We start from the raw sequence: 21,779 nt of genomic DNA, 5'->3' as shown, positions 1-21,779 counted from the left end.
GGGCTGAACAAACCCAGGGCCCTCAGCCGCTCCTCATACATCCTCCCCTCTAGACCCTGCACCATCTTTGTAGCCGTCCTTTGGACACCCTCTAATAGTTTTATGTCCTTTTTATACTGTGGCGCCCAAAACCACACACAGAGCTCAAGGTGAGGCCACACCAGAGCAGAGTGGACAATCCCTCCCCTCACCCAGCTAGCAGTGCTGTGCTTGAAAAGGTGATGTGAAAAGTCAGTCACTTACTGTGGTCTCCTCTATCCTTTAATCTAGTTTGACCTCTTGCTCGAAGGCAGTCTGACTCCTAAAAAGCAGTTCCTCCTTACAGCCAGTGGTAGCGCAGTTCACGTGAATTAAAGCTGTGCAGTTAGGTATCTTATTGTTGAAAGAACAGTTATTACCCAGGTTGGGGATTTTAACCGAGAAACGCTGTATAGAAGTAAAGGTTTTCTTCTTCACCTGTACACCTATTTTTTAAATCAGTTTTTTTCTTTTTAGAGCTGGAATGGACAGGGGAGAAAGTACTGATCTTTATTTATTTTCTAGAATAAAAATGATCTTGGCAATTGTTCAATGGCAGTTAATTTTTTTTGTCATTAAAGAAGAAATTATGGTCACATCAGTCAGGATCATTGATTGTATTATGTGGCTCATCAATATGTACGTATACAGCTTTAATTCATTACCTGCCATGGCTAAGGGTGTATTAGGGTGATAAAATTGAGCTGTGTTTCAACAGGCTCTACTGACATTGTTTTTTTTGTTAAAGTTAGGCCTTTTGGCAGTGGTTTTACAGGTAACTAGCTCTAGGATAAGAGCTGTAGCATAAGTGGCTCTTCTTAAAGATGCAGTCCTGCCTTGCTTCAGCTGCTTGTTTTGTCCCCTCATCCCAATTCAAATCACTCTTACAGCTTCACAAGCACTTGTATAGTCACATGGTGATTTTAAAGCGGGACACTGATTCAAACTAAACTCTAATTTTATTTCTTGAGGAGGTAGTTTCAATCTTGATCTGCTTTTACCAAACTGCAATGCATGCCAGCGCCAAGGAGGACACAGCACTGGCATGTGAATAAATCACAGAATCATTAAGGTTGGAAAAGCCCTCCAAGATCACCTGGTCCAACCATCCCATCCCCCTACCACCAATGTCACCCACTAAACCATGTCCCTAAGCACCACGTCCAACCTTTCCTTGAACACCCCCAGGGACGGTGACTCCACCACCTCCCTGGGCAACCCGTCCCAGTGCCTGGCTGCTCTTTCTGAGAAGAAATGTCTCCTCATTTCCAACCTGAACCTCCCCTGGCACAACTTGAGGCCATTCCCTCTGGTCCTATCACTAGTTACCTGTGAGAAGAGGCCAACCCCCAGCTCCCCACAGCTTCCTTTCGGGTAGTTGCAGAGAGCAATAAGGTCTGCCCTGAGCCTCCTCTGCTCCAGACCAAACAACCCCAGTTCCCTCAGCCACTCCTCAGAGGACTTGTGCTCCAGGCCCTTCACCAGCTTCATAGCCCTGCTCTGGACACACTCCAGGGCCTCGATGTCCTTCTGGTAGTGAGGGGCCCAAAGCTGAACACAGCACTTGAACGTGGGGCCGGGCTTTCTCCTGGTACTGCTGGCGGAGCCAGCACAAAGAGCTGCTGAAGTTTGCTGGGTGAGTGCAAGAGTCCGAGTTGTTCTGCCTCAGGGTGATGCATACACAAGTAGTAATACAGTTGGATTGTTGAACAACTTAAAAATATTTTTCCTCATTTGTGTAGTGCCAGATGCAGTGATTAAGAAAGGTCGCGGTGCTGCTTAGCCATATGTAGCTGTTAATGGCTGACTTTGCTGTCTGCTGATTTGGGCTCTGATTGGTAGGTAGGTAGCACCGTTTAACAACGTACTTAGATGTTGTGTCTTGGGAATTGATCCACGACTTAGCAAAATCACTTCAGATAGCTGGAGTTTGATTTAGCTGTAGAGGAACTACAGAAAAATGAGGTGCTTTTGTTCCTTTATGAAGTAATGTTAGTTAACTGAAATGAGCTGGCTTACAAGAAGGAAAGTGCAGTAAAGGAAACAGCTCCTCAGTTTTGTGCTGTGATCTGTTATTCCAATTTGTAGTGGTTTTTTTTTGGGGGGGGGGGTGGGAGGGTGGGAGGATGGGACGAGGGAGCAGGTCCCTAAATCCGTGAATGGTCAACTGACAAACTACAAATACTGAAAAATACAACCTCTCTTTTTGTAGCAATATAGGAAATATAAGAGCTTAACATAATACTCCTGTTGAGTAAAGAACAGTAAAGCAACGCAATGAGAAAAACACAACAGGTTCACGATGTTGTTTCTGCCAGATGGGACAGAAGTTCAGTTTGGTATAAATCAGCACAGCTGTGTTGGCATCAAGAAGCTGATCTGCCTTGCTGCAGTGCTTTTTTTTTTTCCTTTTTAAAAAAGAAAAAAAAGTATCGTTTCTTTTGAGCGTGCCTGTAGGTGGCTGAGAGTTCACAATTGTAACCCTGTAGATAAAATAGGATGTTAAAAAAAGAAGGGAGTTTAAAAAAAAAAAAAAAAGCTCTGTTAGTAATTGTAGTTTAGTGCTTCTGACAAGATGTTTGACATTGTCATTAGAAAGCTTTAGAACCAGAACAAATAATTGTTCATGGCTTCAGCTGCTCGCTAAAGCTGCTGTTTGCACAGCCTGCATGGCTGTGTCCCCTTTTCTTCCTTTGCTCCCCCGAAGATGTGCGAAGGCTGTTTGAGGATGGTGAAGTCACACAAGTTTTGATGCCCATGAAGTAAAATAGTCCTACCGTAGCTGTAAGGCCACAGGGGTGGGTGGGGATAAAACCAACCAACCAAAACCAACAAAAAACCCCACCAAAACACAACATCAACAAAACCTCTGCTATTTCCCTGGCAGGCAGTGCTGTAATCTTTCTTGTTTGATTCCAGCCTTCTTTTGGCGTGCGCTGCGCTTCTCTGGTTGCACTGACCGCTTCATCTTGGAGCAACTTTCAGCAGTGATAAAAACTGAATATAGGTTGTCTGCCTGTAACTATAGTCAGAGTTTGATTTTTGGTTCACTTGCTGTAATTACTGATTGCTGTGATATTTTTTCCCCAGTCTGTTGTTCTGCAGTGTATCTGGGGTAGTCAAATGTAAAGCAACGGTGAGCTGCAAGCCCTGGACTGTCTTGATTTATATTGCAAATTTAAATGAGCTTATTTTCTTCAGCTAAAGTCAATCTCGAATGTAAGTATAGTTTTGGTTAAAGCTTTTGTTGACACAAAATAGTAAAAAGTAGAAGCAAGCAACCTGTAAGCTTTAAGGCTGCACGATTATATATTGTTGTAAGTTGCTGTTTATCCTCTTCTGGGAATAGGCTGTCTTGTGGTTTTAAATCATGCAGGCAGTGGGATGCCTCTGTGGCCTTCAGAGCTTTTCACAGTTGATACCCATTGGTTTGGTCCTAGCTGCTGTGCCTGAGTTGCAGGGAAGGGAAACAAAGCCTCCTACTAAATCCCTTGGAAATATTCTGGTACTGAGGACCAGTTTTCATCTTTTCCAGCTGAAGTATGCCGATGTGTGCTGCTAAGTCCATCTGGGCTTGGGTGGCATAAAGCACGGGGCAGCTGCCGACCTGGAGCAGCAGTGCTTGAGGAAGCTCTCCTGCCTGATTTTACCCTAGCAGAGGAAACGCGGCAGCTGGGAGTGAGACCAGCTGAAAACAAGGTGGCTTTCTTGGGTTTCTCTAAAGAAGAGGACAGCTGTGTGTGGGGAGGTAGTGGTGTATCCAAGTGTTTGCTTAACATTGCGGAAGGTTAATGGGTTACATAGTTTTGAGCCTGAGCTGGTGGGATGAATGTTTTTGGTTTTCTGTTTTAGTGATGCTGCAAGTGAGACTGCAGCTCTGTTTGCCTGAGGCGTTTGTCCAGTAAGTTCGGAGCTGAGACAAGGGCTCAGCCTGGACCTGAACATGGGGGAAGGCTTTTTGTGTACCTTTCCTTCTGTAGCAGCTCTTCTGTATTTACTGTGATGTGAATTTCACAACTAAGTGCATGCAACCTATTTGTGGAGACTTTTGAGAAAGGGCTGTGAAACCTGGGTCTGATATTTATTCTGTATGGAGGATCTAGAAAAAACAAACCTCATTCCTGCTTGTATTTTCAGGGGAACAGATTTTTCTGACCTTGATTTTAGTAAGATTGTGGCAATCGTGCATATGTTATTTTAAAATGTGTACAGCTTTTTTCTTCTTCTGGGCTCTTAAAGTATAATGTCAACTTTATTTGATGCTGAAAAGCATATTTTTTTCATAAACTTGTGCTCTGAAGATGTGCACCCTTAAAGCAATGAGGAATGACCTATTTTTTTTTGCCTTAAATTGTTCCGTTTCCAATATTTTATCCTCATACTTATGAAACTTGGAATCTAATGGTAAATATAGATGTTAGCTTTCATGTTCATTGATTGTAAAACTTGCACAGAACTTATTTAATACATTTAGAGCTTAAGAAGGTGACAGTTCTGTTTGTTAAATTGCAATGGATAGGGATAAGCAACAGCGCGGAGATGGATGCTAACCAGTTTGCCTGTTTAATAACTTTAAATGTGGTGAATATTTCAAAGTGACAGGGTCTCAGCTGGACATTTTCTGTAACAGATAATGATGGCAGTCTGGTAGCTCAGATAATGTTTTGGTGTATATCCACAGTTCACAGATTTCCTGGACATTTTATCTGGCTTCTCTGAGGTATTTTTGTGTCCTCTTGAGCTTCTGGATCTTTAGGTATAGCTTATAAGCAAAACATCCAGACTTCTCAACTCAGATAACATATCCAGCTTTTTTCAAGCTCTATCTAACAACAAATAAAAATATTTGTTTCCAAGTGGAATAGCTTCCCTCGTTTTGTCCCTCTCATTGCATGTACAAGCAGCTTCTCCTAACAGGAATTATCTGCCAGCGTTAGTATTAAACTATCCATAAAAATGTTAATGTGAGCTGAATTTCCAGATCAAACAGAAAACTTAATTAATGTCAGTTAATTAAATTCTTGGTGGAAATGAGAAAATAAGTACACAGATGCCCAAGACTGCTGCTCTCTGCTAATAAAGCAGCTAATAAAACAGTTTCTAGCAGTACCTGGAGGAAGGAAGTCCTTGGTGGGACCAGTTCCTCGAGGAACAAATGCCACCCCCTCCTGCGTCAAGTCCCAGGTGATGCAAGTTTCTCTTTGCTGCTGTTATCTCCTGTAGCATTATTGTATGGCAACAAACTCAAACAAACAGAAGAGAGCCATGTAAGTACAATCACATACTTGATTGCACGCAGTCCTTTCCAGAAGAGCGACGCCCGTATCAGATGGCACAGTTGTTAGTCACGGTCACTTAACTCCTCACCGCAGGCCGCAGAGATGAGCGCAATATAAATCTTGCAGCCTGTCAGCTACGAGGGCTCCCTGCACGCACGTGGGCTTCATTTTAAAACGAGCACGGGCTCGCTAACTGCAGCCCTTGTGAACAGACTCTGTCCATATGGAGAAGCTCATTGATATTCAGCTTGTAGAGTCCTCCTATATTCCTGTTTGCCAAATATTACTGCAGTATCTCCGCTGGATTGCAGGTGTTTTCTGCTGCCACTTGGAAGTGGCTCAAGTGTATGCTTTTTGATGAATTTGCAGCTTAAGCAGTAAATTTACAAGAGTTACTTCAGACTTGTATAGGATTAAATTTTGCCTTCACAGTATTTTGTCGGCTTTGGGGGTTGTGCAGCTTTTAAAGGAGGTATGATCATGATGCAGGAAGCTGAAACCAGTTGTCCCTGGGGAGATAAAGTTGTGTGCAGTAGTGGGTGTTTCTCCTTCCCTTCCCACTGTGTTTTTTAACCATAACCCTTTCTCATTCTTCATAGGGCATCGTTTTGCTTTCAGAAGTTACATTATTGAAATGTAGATGCTCCATCCCTACTGCACATCAGCAGAGGATCTCCACTCTGTGACAGTAGTCTAATGCATGTTTTAATGAAATATAAATGGGATGGTAGAAAAAGAAATCTCTATTTCTTTGTTTTGATTCTTCGTTGTAAAATAGATTTCTATTTAAGAATATCAAAATCAAATGTTTTTTCCTCAGCATTCTTATCTTAGAGATATCTGTGATATCAGATATCTGAGATACCTGTGATATCATTATCTCCTTGCACTAACGCAGCCACCAGTTACAGCTGAACATGAGGTGCTTAAAATGGCATCTTTCTCTCTGTAATTTCTTCGGAAGCAAGTGATAGAGGCCCGTAACCTATAGATTAATCAGGATGCACAAAATTTGTTGCATTTATTGACTGGCAAATATTTTTATTCCCTGGAAATTCAAGGGAGGAATGTGTTCCCCTTATTGTTCTTATATTTATTTTTAAAAATAAAAGTCTCATCCAATGTACCAGGCAAAATTAATGTGTAAGCACTAGGAGGGGGGGACCTGAGCATATGAATAGGCAAATTTCACTCTGTCTGCTATGTGTTAGATGTTCCCCAAAATATTTTGACTAAAAGGCATTCTTTTCCGTGCCATTTTTATGTGCCCTTTTGTCAGTGGTATTTTCCAGAGGTTAAGGCTAAGTTTCAGGCTTGTTTTTTTAAGAAATATATCATTTAAAATTTTAAGTTTAATAAGTTTGATTCATGGATTCATGGATTTGGGTTGCAAAAAGCAGTATTCTGAAGGAAATATTTATAGTACAGTTCACAGGTCTCAAGTGGAATGTTGAGGAGTAGCCTCAATCCAAGACCTTATTTTTTTGATAGAAAGGAATTACTGTTTGTACTAACGAAAGGACTTTGGTAACATGAAGATGCTGTGATCTTTCATAGATAAATATTTTCTATTTCATTTGAAGCCATCGCTGTTTGGGTTGGCAAAACAATTCATCATTTAGAAAGAGCTTTTCAAATGCTGGGCATTTTTTGGGGATGCTTCCAGGGCTCCCTGGTGTGTGATGCGCTGTTGGTTTCAGGTGTTGTACTCCTCTGTGTGAGAGGGAAAATGGCAGTGCTGTTGCTCTGCATCCTAATTTTTCTCCTTCCAAAAAGAAAAACCCAAAAATCAGGAAAAAAAAAACCACACAGAAAACCACCAACTCTTCCCTTTTTGTCACGACAGCTGTACATTGAAAAGACTTCAACGTGTATTGAAAAACTTCCTCATCTCTGCTGCAGCTGCATCAAGTCCTGGAGCTGCCGTGTCTCATCTCAGTGAAAGGAAAATGTAACGTTCGCAGACAGTTGTGTGGAGCCTTTTCTACAAATCAAAGGAATGTGGATCATTAAAGCTGTTTCTGTCACTGCTGTGCTATGAATTAGTACCGTGGTTAGGTTTTAAAACAGGTGGAATGAATGTTAGTTTGGAGCCGGCCACATCTATGCACAAAACTTGCAGAAGCTCCCCAGATTGACGTTTGCATTGCTATTTAGCTTATGGGCATGGCAATGACCTTCTAAACCGCGCCGTGATAATTGCCTGTTTTACATTATGTATTAAGCTTCAGAGAAGAATATTCATGGTGATGGAAAGTATTAAAAATCATTGTCTGGGAACTAATAAGAATGTAAAGCCCTTCTATAAATAGTCCAGATAGGCTCTAAAGGGAAAAACGAGCAAATACGCTTAGGCAAATCAAAGGGAGAGGGGCTGTGCTGGGATCGGGCTGCGTGTTTAACACAACAGTGGCCTGCAGACTGTGTCCTTGTTAGCAAGTGGCACGGCCCAGTGCTGATGGACCTAGAAAAGAAAAGGGACGGTGGCCTGACACCCCACTGTGTTTCACTTGTTTTTCCTGGCCAGCTCAAACGCTGTCCTTGCTCCTTGGGCGCAGCGTGAGGTGGAGTTAGGAGTGCATCTTGCAGGTTAGTTTACTTTGGAAGAAGCCCAGTTTGCACGCTCCCTTGCTGCTTCCCAGCCCAAACTGAAGAACAGTAAATAAAGACAGAGATGATCTGGAGGTTTGCTCCAAAAGCACCCTTCTGGCCTAAACTAAAATTCAGTTATAGAACTGTGGGAGACGGAGGGATCTGGCCAACCTCTTTTCAGTGGTCTGTGGGGACAGGACAAGGGGCAATGGCCACAAAATGGAGCCCAGGAAGTTCCGCCCCAACATGCGAAAGAACTTCTTCACGGTGAGGGTGACGGAGCCCTGGGACAGGCTGCCCAGGGAGGTTGTGGAGTCTCCTTCTCTGGAGACATTCAAGGCCCGTCTGGACGCCTACCTGGGCAGCCTGCTCTGGGGAACCTGCTTTGGCAGGGGGGTTGGACCCGATGATCTCTGGAGGTCCCTTCCAACCCCTACAATTCTGTGATTCTGTGAATTGCATGGAACATAAGTTGCCTTCTACCCCAGATTTATGATCTTGACACTGGGTAGACTATTGTAGCAAGTGTTTTAGGAATACGCAGAAGTTCTAACAGGGCTGATGTCTCACAGGCAGAAAGGGGATCTAGAAATTGTGCATTCAAATATTAAAGACTGATGTGTATGACTCATGGTTGCATATTCTCTGACTCTCAAGTGCTAAATTCATGGGAAAATGTCCAGCTGGGTTTGTGTGGCAAGGTTTTGAGAGTGGCAGCCTGCAAGGGTGGCCTCTGTGAGAAGAGACCAGGGGCTGGCCTGTGTCAGATGTGGCCAACTTCAGCCAGCCCCAAACTTGTCCCATGCTTGATGTAGCTGAGTCCATCAGCAACACTGTTGGTGCCTCTGTGGTAAAGTATTTAGGAAAAGGGTAAAAAAAAAAAAAAAGCTGTGTGGCAGCTGAGAGAGGAGTGAGAATAATGTGTCCACAAGGTTGTGTCTCACGAAGGTGAGTGCAGCAGGAGGGCAGGAGGTGCTCCAGGCACGCAGCAGCACTTCCCCTGCAGCCTGTGGAGAGGCCCCTGGCGGAGCAGGCTGTCCCCCTGCACCCATGGGTCCCACACGGAGCAGATCTCCACGCTGCAGCCCGTGGAGGAGCCCCCGGTGGAGCAGGTGGATGTGGCCTGGAGGAGGCCGCGGCCCATGGAGAGCCCCCGCAGGAGCAGGCCCCGGGCCGGAGCTGCAGCCCGTGGAGAGGAGCCCACGCAGGAGCAGGGGTCTGGGGGGAGCTGCCGCCCGTGGGGGACCCGTGCTGGAGCAGTTTGCTCCTGGGGGATGGACCCCGTGGTACGGAGCCGTGTGGGAGCAGTTCCTGAAGAGCTGCTGCCTGTGGGAAGGACCCATGCTGGAGCAGGGGAAGGGTGTGAGGAGGAAGGAGCAGCAGAGAGGAACTGTTACGGCCTGACCACAACCTCCCTTCTCCATCCCCACGGCTCTGCTTGGGGTGCTGGGGAAGGAGGAGGTGGCAGAAAAGTGAAGACCAAGGGAGTGCAGTTGAGCCTGGAAGACAGGCAGGCTGGTGCAAGCTATTTTAGTTTTCTCTCTGTTTCTTACCGTCTGACTCTATTCTTAGTTGGCAATAAATTAAATCAGTCTTCCACAAGTTCATTCTGTTTCACCTGTGACTGCAGCTGGTGAGCGACCTCCCATCATCCCAACCCAGGAGCTTTCTCATCTCCTTTTCTCCCCTGTCCTGCTGAGTGGGAGCGAGAGAGCAACGTGGTGGCTGTCTGGCAACGAGCGAGGTTAACACAGAGGGGACGTGGACAAACTCAAACACTGCAAATGTGTTCCTGTGAGGTCTCTCTGGCCCAAGTTCCATTAAACTGCCCGGGATGCTGGTGTGAACTCCTCTGCCAGTTCTGTTTTTTCTTGTGGATCACACTGCATGCACGTGATCCTGTTCACCACCACAACGCAGCGCAGTAACTTCCAGCAGAGCCGAAGAAAAAGAGCGATGACACGTTCAACAAGCGCTGTAAATACAGGACAGGATGCCTGAATGATGCCCTCCTAAATTTTCCTTTGTGCTCCCTTAATGCTCTACTCCATATAATCTTTTCACATTTAAATAAATGAATAGGCTTTTCCAGCAAACTTCTTAACGTTTCAGCTACAGAATGGTAGTTGGGAATAGTATTTATTGGCATGCCAGCTGATACTTGAACGATTTTAGCTGGTAAGTGGTAGAATATTGAAGTCATTAGCGACATGAAGAAAATCCAACTGCAATGCAATTGCATCCTAGCCACGGGAAGGACACGATGTGGGAAGGTTTCAGAAGAGATGGCTGAATAGGGATTAATGGAGATACACTTGCAACGTGTAGTGTTTGTGGGGGGCAGCAGTCACAGATGGACACAGGAACCAATATTTATTTGACATATCTTAAACAATCCTCCTGCTGTAGGGTTGTTATTTAATAGCTATTTGATTTGGGTGTTGTATTTCTGACTAAACTGCCATTCTTGGCAGTTTCTGATCCCCTCTTAATTTCGTATGACTTTGCTGCAGTGTTTTGCATGAGCTTCCCCTCCTTAACCTCTTTTTGCCTGCCTTTTATCTGTCACACAGCTTTCATCACTTGAGTTTATAGATTTCTTATTAGAAGGAAAACATTTGTTTCCAATTAAAATTTTAAAAAAGGCAAATAGAATAATTTATTTTAATATGAATATGTTACAGGGTTGCTACTCTGATTTTAAATGATTTCTATTCTCTTGTATTAATATGAGTGATCTTTTCCACAGTTGAAACAACTGCAGAGGAGTGTTTCCAGAGCATTATGAGACATTCATAATTCTTCATTATGACACAAATCTGAGAACTGCTTCAGTTAAAGTTTGTTTTAAATCCTGGATGCCCGTGGGAAAGGCTCCCTCTGTTTGGGATTCTGTTTACATGGCTGGGACATCTAGGGTTGAGCTTCAAATACTGATAGCTAAATGATGTGTATCAGTGAACTGCGTGGTGTTCAAGTAGTAATGGCATGCCAGTTTCACTGAGAAATATTTCCTTCTAAAGTCTAAGAATATTAAATTTGCCCTGAAGTGACTGCAGTCTCAGTTGTGAGGGCTTCAGCTCTGCTTTTCTGTGCTGTTGTGGGACTTGTGTCATTCAGAAAGCTGTTCCCACATCGACCCATTGGCACCAGCTTCTGGAACAACCTCACATGTCCTATGTCTTTTTTACTAAACCTGTGCAGTTACTTTGCCTCTATAGTCACAGAAAGGAAATTTCAATGAGTTTCCCTTTAGGCTTTTGATTTCTTTCTTCTATTTCAGCACTCTTTTCAGCAGGGGGCTATAAGACACTGCTGATCTAATGTATAGATGTGAAGGAGGAAAACAAATGTAAGGTAATAGGAAAATTGGTACTCAAATGGGATGGAATTCCTTGTGTAACAAGGTAGCAGAAACTCGGAACAACTCTGTAATTTGTTCATTTATTTAATGTAATTTTGGGGTTGCTTACCTGTAGTTTTGTGCATTAAAATACCTGCAATGCACAGCATAGTTTTAAAATCCCTTTCTGTTAGCTTAATTCCCTTATCCCTTAGTGACGATGACCCCTGCATACCTCAGCTTGACAGCTCAGCGCGTTCTGTACCTCATCCTCTTGAACTGCCCTTCCCTAAATCATGCGTCACGCTTCCTCCCCCACCCCTTCCGCATCCTCCTGTCGTCGCGTTCACGTTTGTGCTTCTCATTAGGCACGACTTTGACATTGTCACTCTTCCGCTTTTCCAGCCTCAAGAGGTGTTACGTTGCCGGAGAGCAGCTGTATGGGTCATCATCGCCTGGCTGCTCTGGGTCGGCGCGCAGGTTGTGGTGTCTGAGCTGAGCCGCAGCGGTTAGCCTGTGCTTCCCCCTGCCCTGAAATTCCGCCTGCTCTGGCTGTGTCTTACAGCTTTCACTTGCATCTGCAGCTTCGGAATAGATTTGGACTGCTCAGAGCAGTAGTAGCGTTTTATTAAGCTCCCACCACAGACTTCTGACTTACTAAAACCTGATTAAGTAGGTGACAAATCCACACGCTCATCTGGCATGTCCTAAAAGATAGGTTTACCTACCTGAAAAAAACATTGCTCAGTTTGTGTTTGAGTCTGTGATCCGGTGAGCCACCACCTGGGCTCAGGAGCACCCGAAGAACACCAGCTGGTTGTGGTGCTGCTTTAATAGGAGAGAACTTCCCCAGGACGAGCATCTGATTCATTTCTCAGAAAAACCTGCCTACAGTGCGTGAGCTGGCTTGGATGTTACCCTGGGATCAACCAACCTTTTGTACCTTTTGGTACAAAGTGTTCTTGGATGCTTTTATTATTTCTGTATTTTTATAGTACGTATCAAAATAATGGGAACTGTTGGTCCTTGTGTCAATTTTTAGGTTTGTGCTCTTTCAAAACAGCTCCTGTTGGCAAATAGAGTGTGTGTGGTGTATCTGCAGTGGGCAGGGTTTTCTGCTACGCCGGGGAAGAAACGGAGACACAGAAGGAGAAACTGAACTAAATTTTGAAACTCTAAATAAAGTTGGTGCTTGTCAATAGCACACACCAAAAGTTGTCATGTTTTGTGTGGTTTCTATTAAAATAAATTTAAGTTAAAATTTTTTTCTCTCTCTTCCCAGCCTGAGGTTAGGCTGCGTTCTTTGTAAATTCTTCTGGGAACTTGCTATAATAGCAAAAAGTTTGCCATTAGATTTAACAATTTCTTCTCTTTTAGAATATTTTTTGAAACATTGGGTAATTTTCCCCCATTCTGACTTCTTTACGTGATGGCAAATGACAACTGTACTTCTGCTGAAGAGGGAACAGTTGATGAAAAGCTACTGGATTTGCATCAGGTTTGAGGCCACTGGAGTGACAACTCTTAATCCTTCCAAAATTCTGTAATGAAAACAACATTTGTTACGTTCAGCCTCCGTGTTTCCTACCCTATATGTAGATCTTTTGGGAATACTTTTACAGTGTTAATGCCTTGGCTTTTTGTATCACAGTGCCCTGTTTTAAGGGGGTACATCACCTGTCTTTAGAGTAACAAATGTTGGATTTTAACGTGTACTGAAGAAGTGCCTTTAGTGGTAAAGAAAGAGGGAACCAAAATCTGGAAGGAATATATTTTTTAACCACGCACCCACAAGTTGGTTTAGATTTAACTTTGCTAGTGAAAATTGCACACTTGAACTTTCGTGTGAAGTCGGTGAGTTTTAGGACGAGTGTTAAGGCTGAGGGAGGTGGCCCTGTGTGACTTCTGCGGCTAAGTCTGTGCATCAAAATGGGAACTTTAAAGGCAGTTTAGGCACACAGTGTGGTCCGACCAATTTGTTTTCTTATCTGCAGCTTCTGGCTGTAGTTAGACCTCAGCTATCTTCTTGGATAAAGTTGCACTGACGTCCAGGTCACCGCTCAGCCCTCTTGTTGTGATCTTTCCAGGCTGCATAAACGAGAGGTTGAACCCTCCCTAAAGTGCTGGATAATCCTAACTGCTTGTACACGTACGCATGGTGTAGACAGTGGATGGATCTCTGCTTAGACCTCAGCCACTGAATACAGACACTGCTCCCCTTATCTGTAACAGAGACAATTGCTGGTGTCTGCCCTTCTTGGGGAGGATTTTGCCTGGTAAGAATTTACCGTGGATTTTGGTTCTGTGATGGATATGAAATGTGCTGAGGTTGAGAACAATCTGGTTGGAATGAAGTAGGTTACTGAGCAGGGCTGAAAGCTGCAGAAGGCTTTGTTTATATCTTGTCACAGAACTGATCCTTGCAAATTGCAGCAGGTATTGCCCAGGTGTTGGTGTCAGTGCTGGGATTGCACCAAGCAGGCTTTCTGCTCTGTACTGAGTTCAAAAATTCTTCTAACTCTCTCTGCTGAGTTACAAGAGGCTCTGACAAATGGTCAGATTTTTGTGCTTGTTTTTTTAACAGAGCATACTGGTAAGAAGTGGATCTTCATTAGTAGGTTTACTGCATCATTTACTTGAGCATTAACAGATAAATCGATTCTGTGCTTAATGTGTGCAAGGCCCAGACTAGAATTAATCTCATGTGGTTTTGAGTTATAACACAAACTTCTTAAGGTCTTTGCAGCGTGTTTGTAGCTCTTCATCTCGGATTAGTCCTGAAATAAAAATGCTGACTTTGAGAGAAGTAGCACTGAAAAGTTGTTGGAAAGTTTACAAGTGACATTAAGGTACATCACTGTTAGTTATCTTCCTAGAAACTAGTAGGAAGGTATGAGCATATACCTGTTAGTGTTCTGGTTACTGAAGTCATTGTTTCTGTGCTGCAGCAGAATACATTAATAATTGACTTCTGAAGTGAACACAGGATATTTGTAAACTGTTTTCAGAGCATCTGAAGAACGAACCAAGTGGTACATCTCTCGGGGATCCGTGGTACTTGCTTGAAGGAGTAGGAGTGAGGATTATAATCTCTGGAGAATTCTGTTCAGATTAACCTGTGTTGTTCTTTAAAATCAAATATTCAAACAGGAGCCTTTTCACTTCTGTTTTGTGTTCCTCTACTACTGCAGCGTTGTGCTTGCCTCTCGGTGACATTGGACCTCACCATCGTCTGTGCTTAACTGACGTGTCCCATCACCCCGTGCCGAGGGGGGAAAAAAACCCAACGCTGCTTTGCCAGGCTGTCCTAAGGTACAGGGATAGAGTCAAGATAAAAACTAATCAGTTGTTACCTCTAGCAAAAAAAGCCTCAAAACTGAATTGAAATAAAAGTGATGGATGGGATGCATCCAGAAGGTTTATTTTGCTGGCTCTACATCTTGTGGATAAACAGCTACAAAGTTTGAGAGATTAATCTCTTTCCCTTAGTGCTGATTTAACTAAACTGAAGTGGTTTAATAAATAGTTTAGCTGATGCAAACTAAATGGATCCAAACAAACTTGTACTAGTGTTGTCAAATATCGATGTAATCTGATTTAAATCTGGTAGGTGTGCAGCTCGGGCTTTATTGCAACTGCTCCGCTGTGTTTCCCCGGAGCTGGAGGCTGGGACAGGGAGTACAAGGCAGCCTTCGAGCCTTCGTTCTGGTCTCGAATGGGAAATTCCACGACTGTTTAGTTTGTTTTGTTTACCAGTCCTGAAGAAGTGAAACTAAAAAACAACAGAAACTGGCTGCCCATCGCTGACTTCCTTTTCTCATGGTGGGGATGAAGAAACTTGCTGGTGTTTTTTTCCCCAGTTCCTGCTGTTGCTGAACAAACTAGTTTACCCTTCAACTGACTGCCTCTTATTCCTCTGGTCCTTCCTTTACCATCTTATAAACATAAAAACCCACAACCAAACACATTACTTAAAGTAATTTCAAATGTTCAGAAGGCATTCTAGTCTTTTCCTTTCTCTACCAAGTTGCAATTTAATTTTTAATAAAGCAAATGAGAGATATTTTAAGTAGCTGATCACTCCGATTTTTCCAAGTCTCCTTTGGGCTGTGTAGACATGACTGATGTAAGCAAGCAGGTATCAAGCGGGGGGTTGGAGCCGATGATCTCTTGAGGTCCCTTCCAACCCTTACAATTCTGTGATTCTGTGAAATTTGACTTGATGTCCTTCTGTAGTCCTATTCAAACTTATCTTTGAGTCATTAAGAGTAGGTTTAATGTCATAGAAGCTTCTTTGTGCTGTTTGGACTTCTTGTAGGATTTCCTCAGAGGATGCTGTTTGTAGCTGTAGAGTATTACCATGGTTGAAGTGTTTATCTGCTCAAAGATGAACCGTATGCAGGAGGCTGAAGTTCAAGGGTGGCCAGAGGCTGAAGGCTTGGTATCACCTCCTTTTGGAGAAAGGCTGATGACTGGGTACCCTCTGATCTCCACTCCAGTAGAAGAGAGAAAAAGACTTTATGTGTACACTTGGGTAAGTAGAAGCTGGGATGCAATTCAGCCAGTAATATTATAACTTCTCAGCTTTCTTGAATCTATTCAAAGATTCTCTATGTAGACGAACAAAACTTTATATTTTAGATGACAAGATGATACAAATATAGATAACTGCCTTCTACAAAAGCTAGGAAGCACGGCTTCCCTGCAAACAAAGAGCTGCTTCTGAAAATTTCTTCCACTCCACGCCTGAGCATGGCTTTGGTGATGCTTTAAGCTGGGAATTGACATCACATCATTAAGGATGAATTTTAAAATAGCATTTTTGTTTGCTCCATTAATTTTGACTAATGTTGAGATAAAAATGATTAATCAAGAGACAACATAATTAGTGCAGTATGGCATCTGACTACTTATATTTAAGTCTGCTAATGTGGTAAGCATAACTCTTTGTGGGAAATGTTCTGGCTTGTGTCAGAATCTAAAATATTACGACCATTTTTCTCTTTAAATTGATACTGCAAATCTTAGCACTGTTAAAATGTTCACGGTCTACTACTGATTGAAATGTACAGTACAGGAAATTCAAAATTATGTTGGAATTTGTCAGAAAATTTCAGTTAATTTTTTAAAAATGTTATTTTGATTTATGTTACTGGGAAAAAATGACTTTTACATGTCACCCTGATGTATGGCATTGGGAAAATGAAGAGGAAACTGTGGGGAACTGTTCCATTTGATCTTGCTGAAAGATCATTTAGCTTTTGTATTTACTAACCTGTAGGGGTTGAAGGAACTGTTAACAGCATCGGTGTGCAGAAGGAGGATTTTAGTTTGCAAAACCTCTGGGGATTGGAGACTTATATCTACACTAATAACACACTTCTATCTTAAGGTGCGAGGGATCCCAAAATTGTCATTTTCAGATGAATTTGCTTACCAAGTCATAACTGGTACCCGAAAAAGTGCTTGTGTGGAAAGGATGACTTGACTTACATTGGGCAGTAGGTAAAATTCCTGAAATATTCCTGATTTCCTGTCCAACGATACTGCTCCTGTGGTCGTGTGTCTCATCTTACCATCTAATACAGCAGCTGATTTGCAGAATATTATATTTAGCCATTAATTATGAAGACTTGGACTGGTGCTGGGAAAGGTCATGAATTTGAAGGGGAGTGTGGGTGTAATGTGCACGGGTTGCGGATGAAACAGCTGACATGTTCTAGCACTGTCGGCTGGAGCCACAGGAGGAGTTCCAGGAAATTTAATCTTTGGAAGTCTGTAAAATGCCTTCTATGTAATAGTGAACCTCCCATTTTTCCACGAAGATGGGATCTTTCTAGTTGCTTTTTCAGTGGTTGCATCTCCTTAAAGAATAACGTATAAGTGATTGACCTCTTCTTAATGGTCGTAGTGCTGTCTTTTCATAGCAGCAAGGAAAGAGAAAAATAGTAATAAACTCCTGAAAAGGCCAGGCACCAGCTACACCCTTGGGAAGAGGAACAAAAGCTGACTCAAGCAGAGCCATTAGACGTTAGCTAGTTGTTGCACAAGTCAGACCAGTCTTCATATACTGGCAAGCCCCAAATTATACCCAGCCCAAGCCTTTAAAATGATGTCTATTAAAAGCTGCCATAAAATATTTGGGATTGTATTGGCAAGAGTCCTGGGCAGGAGTGTGGCTGGTGTTGGTTTTGTTCCCACCCCTCTTCCAAGAGGGGAGGATCATCAAAACTGGCCGTACTCTTCTCCGCGGAGCTTGTCAGAAATTAGCGATTATGCTTTCTTCTGGCTTTGCACCTGATTGTTAACCTCCCATAAATTAATCATCCTGTGGCTTGTGACTGCATGCACAGCACTTGGTGAAGTGGAATTGCAGCAGAACCCTGCCAGCTCCTGTTCCTCCACTTTGTAACCCTCGCGATAACGTCCGTACGATGGACTATCGAGGTGCTAACACGAGCCTTCCAACTTCAAACATCCAGCTGGGTTAGTTGTGGGCATGGCTGGTGACGATGACTTAATTTTAAGGTGTGTTCATTTATGTGAAACACGTAAAAATAATCGTGAATAAGCTGGCTGAGATGTGGCTGAGATTATATTCTTATTTAATTTTCTTGCCAGTTTATTTTAAATTTTGTTCTGTCAGTGCTCTTATTAACTAGTAAGTATTAGTAAGGCTGTATTATTATTAAAAAAATATGGTCCTAGACATATTGCAATAGTTGATTAAAGTTAGTAGAATTCCTGTAAGTCCTTTAGTCATTTGCTGCTTGAAGACTGCAGATAGTAGAGTGGGTGTTTCAGTTCCTTGCATTATGTACCAAACTCCAAAATTCTAATTTCATTTTTTGACACGGGCATCCTCTGTGGAATATTACTTAGCAGGCCTGCCTTGGTTTCCTTGCTCTTGCTTTGAGTCCTTTGGGGATTGCTTTCAAATTGCTTTGAGGTAGCTTTCAGTGGCAGTTAACTCTGCTGATTTCCAAAATGGCCATTTTCCGTCGGTGACTGTGCTGCATCTTGTAGGGGATCCTACAGACCTGCAAGTATTCTGCTGTAAGGAAACGTGACTTTTTATTAAGGTGAGAGTTCAATAATGTTTCTTCAGGCAAGTTCGATCTTTACATTCATATCTTCTACCTGTTACTCCTCATGCAGTATAACTACAGCAGCTGGTTGGACTCTGAAGAAATGCTGACCTTTAAGGGGGGAAGGGGAGAATGCTCTTTGTCATTGGATTTTCTACGTGTACAAAGCATTGCTGTGTATATTGATTTGCAAACAGTTTTACTTCATCTTTAGATTTTTTCCCCCTCTGAATAGAAGAAAAACTTTTTAGACAAAATGTTCGCTTTTTTTCCTCTGGAAGTCTTTCAAACATCCACAAAAATATACATACTCAACTTGAAAACCAATTAAAAATTTAAGAAAAATATCAGAATATACAGCTCTGAACCTATAGCTTCCCAAGGGTCCTGTGTGGTAGAAGAGTCTCAGTGCTGTTAAAAAAAACACAACAAAACAAACAAAAAACCATAAAATTGTTTTAAGGTATTTGTTGAGTTAGCCTGGATTGAGCACTTCTGTTCATTGCGTGTAAGTTCGTTTCACCTTCCTCACAAATGTACGCCCAGATAAGGAACCATTAGTTGGTTTTACAACACCAGTTTGTTACTTGTATTGCGAGAAAAATGGAAGACAATTCTTACATAGCAAGAAGATTACCGCTGTGTAGGGATGTCAACAGCAAGAAAATGTCACATTAGAGGGAAACGTGCTTAGAGGTAGGGCAGTGGCTCGGCCTACGCTCACACTGTATCGGCAGCCTAAATTATTGATGCTCGGGTTTGGGTAGGGTCTGTAAGGGGTAAATGGTGATGAAGGACAAAGGAGCTGTTGCTCATTTCCAGGCTTAGTGCTCTGCGAGGCAATGTGAGGAAGAAGATTGAAACAATTGAAGGAACTTTTTTTTTTTTCCAGTCCCTTGGGAAAAAAAAAGGAATGGTTTTATGCAGTTGATCAGATCTTCTGTTCCTGGCATTTTAACGCTTTTCAGGGTGCAAAGAAGTCAGAGTGCCAGGGTGGCTGAGGTGGGAAGGGACCTCTGGGTCCGTCTGGTCCCACCCCTGCTCCAGCAGGGCCACCCCGAGCAGGGTGCCCAGCACCACGTCCAGGTGGGTCCACGATCTCCAAGGAGGAGACCCCACAGCCTCTCTGGGCAGCCTGTGCCACTGCTCCGTCACCCCCACAGCACAGAAGTGCTGCCTGGTGGTCAGATGGATCCTCTTGTGTTCCAGTTTGTGCCCACTGCCTCTTGTCCTCGCACTGGGCACCACTGAAGAGAGCCTGGCTCCATCTTCTTTGCACCCTCCCTTCAGGTATCTCAGGGGATAAGATCCCCCTGAGCCTTCTCTAGGCGAAACAACCCCAGAGATTGTCTTTCTGGTGGCTTCACGAAGAGCTGGAAGCCCACATAAGCCTTTCGAGCCAGGTTTGGCAGTGTATGCTCCTGACTTGCTTAGGTTAAGGAATGAAATTGGTCGTTCTAGGCAGGTTCCTGGCTGCAGCCACTGCATAGCAGCTGATGTTTTGCTTGAGAGAGAGAGCCTCTGTGTAAGACTAAAAACTACGTAGGAGAGCGGCTTCATGTGTGTGAATATTTGACACGGAGATTTGTTTGTCAGATGTTGGGGATGTTGACTGTACACCAGCTGTCAGAAAGCAGAGCGATTCTGACAATGTTAAATCTTGAATTTCATCGAGGAATACATTCTTAGCTGCTCCTAACGTCCTCGATATTTCAGATCCCCAAGTTATCTTTAACAATAAACTAGTTCTAAAGAAACAAAAAGTCAGATTCCATCCGCTCAGCAGGGAATGCCAAACAGTTACAGAAATCTAAACTATGTTTTTACAAGGTTTCATTTCGTGGTTTCTTAAGAAATAAGCCAAGAACGGGATACTTTAAGTCCCATTTCTAGCAAGTTATTTAAATAAGATGCTTTTCACGTGGCTCTTGGTAAATACCAGGGAGAATTCTTCCCCAGGAGCATAACAGTGATGTGTTACAGGAGCAGCGGCCTGTGAGGCTGTTTGTTCAAATCCCCTTGTTTATTATTAGCTGGAATGCCAGGCTGTAGGCTGCAGTGGATAACACTAGTATGTCGCCTGCATGACACTTCTTGCTAACAAACGGCAGCTTTGTTTGAGTAGCTGCGGTTTGTGTAGCTGCAGAGGGGCCATGCCTTGAAAAAAAGAGAGAGGGAATGCCGAGTAGCTCGGTTACATGCGATGGTCGCTCCAAGAGGAGGAGGAGAACTTTCCCCAGTTACTTTCTGATGCAGTGATTCCAAATATGATCTAGAAACAAACAGATTTGCTTCATGAAGACTAAAACTGACTTTTACAAGGACTGGGCAGAAAATCACGATCTACAAACTGGTAAAATGTCCTTTTATTTTATATACTGGTCTTTAATTGTTTAACTTTTTGAAGATACTGTGTACTATTTTACTTCTCTTTAACATCTGATTAGTGATAACTTTGCATGTTTAATACCTGCGATGCTTAAGGTATGTGATTATGTTTAATGGTGGAAGAAGTGTAGCTCAGTTAACTAACGGTGGTATTTTTTCCTGGGAAGTAGTTGCAGTGTAAAAGGGATTGCTTTTCTAACTTCAACCATTTAACTCTGTTTTCACTGCCTAAAATAACATTCAAAAAAATAAAGTATAATAAACGTTTAATCTTTTTTGTGTGTGTGGTGCAGGTCTAATATCTGTGCGTGGGTATTTACCAAGTTTTTCTTTCCCTTTAAACATCTACCCACAACAAAATACTATTAAGCGTATGTCATGGCTTTTGTTTCATTGTTTGTGCGAATGGACTGGACTCGAAGGAAAATAAACAGCATTGGTATTAAAGGGGCTTTCTGACATGACGAGAGACTTAAAAAATGTTTTGTTTATTGCTCTGATATGCGCCTTGAATGCGCCGATGCACAGCAGCTGTTGGTGGTGCCTGCGGACAGGAATTTGTGCCAGGGCAGCGCTTCGTGCAGGGGAACGCGTGATGTGCAAACAAGCAAGAATTTGAGGGAAGCAATGGAAAACAAATGAATGTGCCCCAAGTCTTTGGGGGGTTCAGATCACTGTGCAGTCGAGGAGGCAGTGATGGTGGGTCAAGGAGCAAAGCAGGGAGAAAGCTCCTTTTCAGGATTACAGAGGATGGTAACGGTATGCTAACCTCTGCGCAGGAGGAGGCATTGCTGAGGTTTGTGGCACAGCTGTAAGAAGCAACTTACTGTGTTGGTGCTAAGACATAAGCGCTGTGACGTACCTTGTACCTACACGTTCCTGTGAGACGTGTGAAGAACGCTCTGAGCGGTGGCGCTTTGTACCACCCTGACGGAGAAGCAGGTGCTCGGTGGTTTTTACCTTTCCCAGGTGAGGTGCTGCATCAAAATGGGCGTTTTTGGGTCGTTTCAGGGTAAAGTCTAACCAGTGAGTTTGAGTCAGCCCGAAGGTCATTCACACCAAGTCGTTGGA

At 43.1% G+C, this 21,779-nt stretch overlaps 1 protein-coding gene across 10 annotated transcripts in view; it reads left to right on the top strand.

Annotated features, from left to right (window-relative positions):
• Positions 1-21,779, top strand: part of USP6NL (USP6 N-terminal like) — a 118,785-nt gene that overhangs the window by 30,516 nt on the left and 66,490 nt on the right. For 2 of the 10 annotated variants that reach the window (XM_083819763.1, XM_083819764.1), the window contains exon 3: positions 11,638-20,673. The exons of the other annotated variants lie outside the window; for them this stretch is intronic. In XM_083819763.1, coding sequence (XP_083675889.1) covers positions 20,616-20,673 — 58 coding nt within the window. In that variant the 5' untranslated portion in view covers positions 11,638-20,615. The remainder of the gene's footprint in view (positions 1-11,637; positions 20,674-21,779) is intronic. 10 annotated transcript variants of the gene reach the window in all.

The sequence above is a fragment of the Anser anser genome (genome assembly GCF_964211835.1).
Source record: "Anser anser genome assembly, chromosome: 1".
NCBI lineage: Eukaryota > Metazoa > Chordata > Aves > Anseriformes > Anatidae > Anser > Anser anser.
This window is presented reverse-complemented; position numbering and strand designations above follow the sequence as displayed.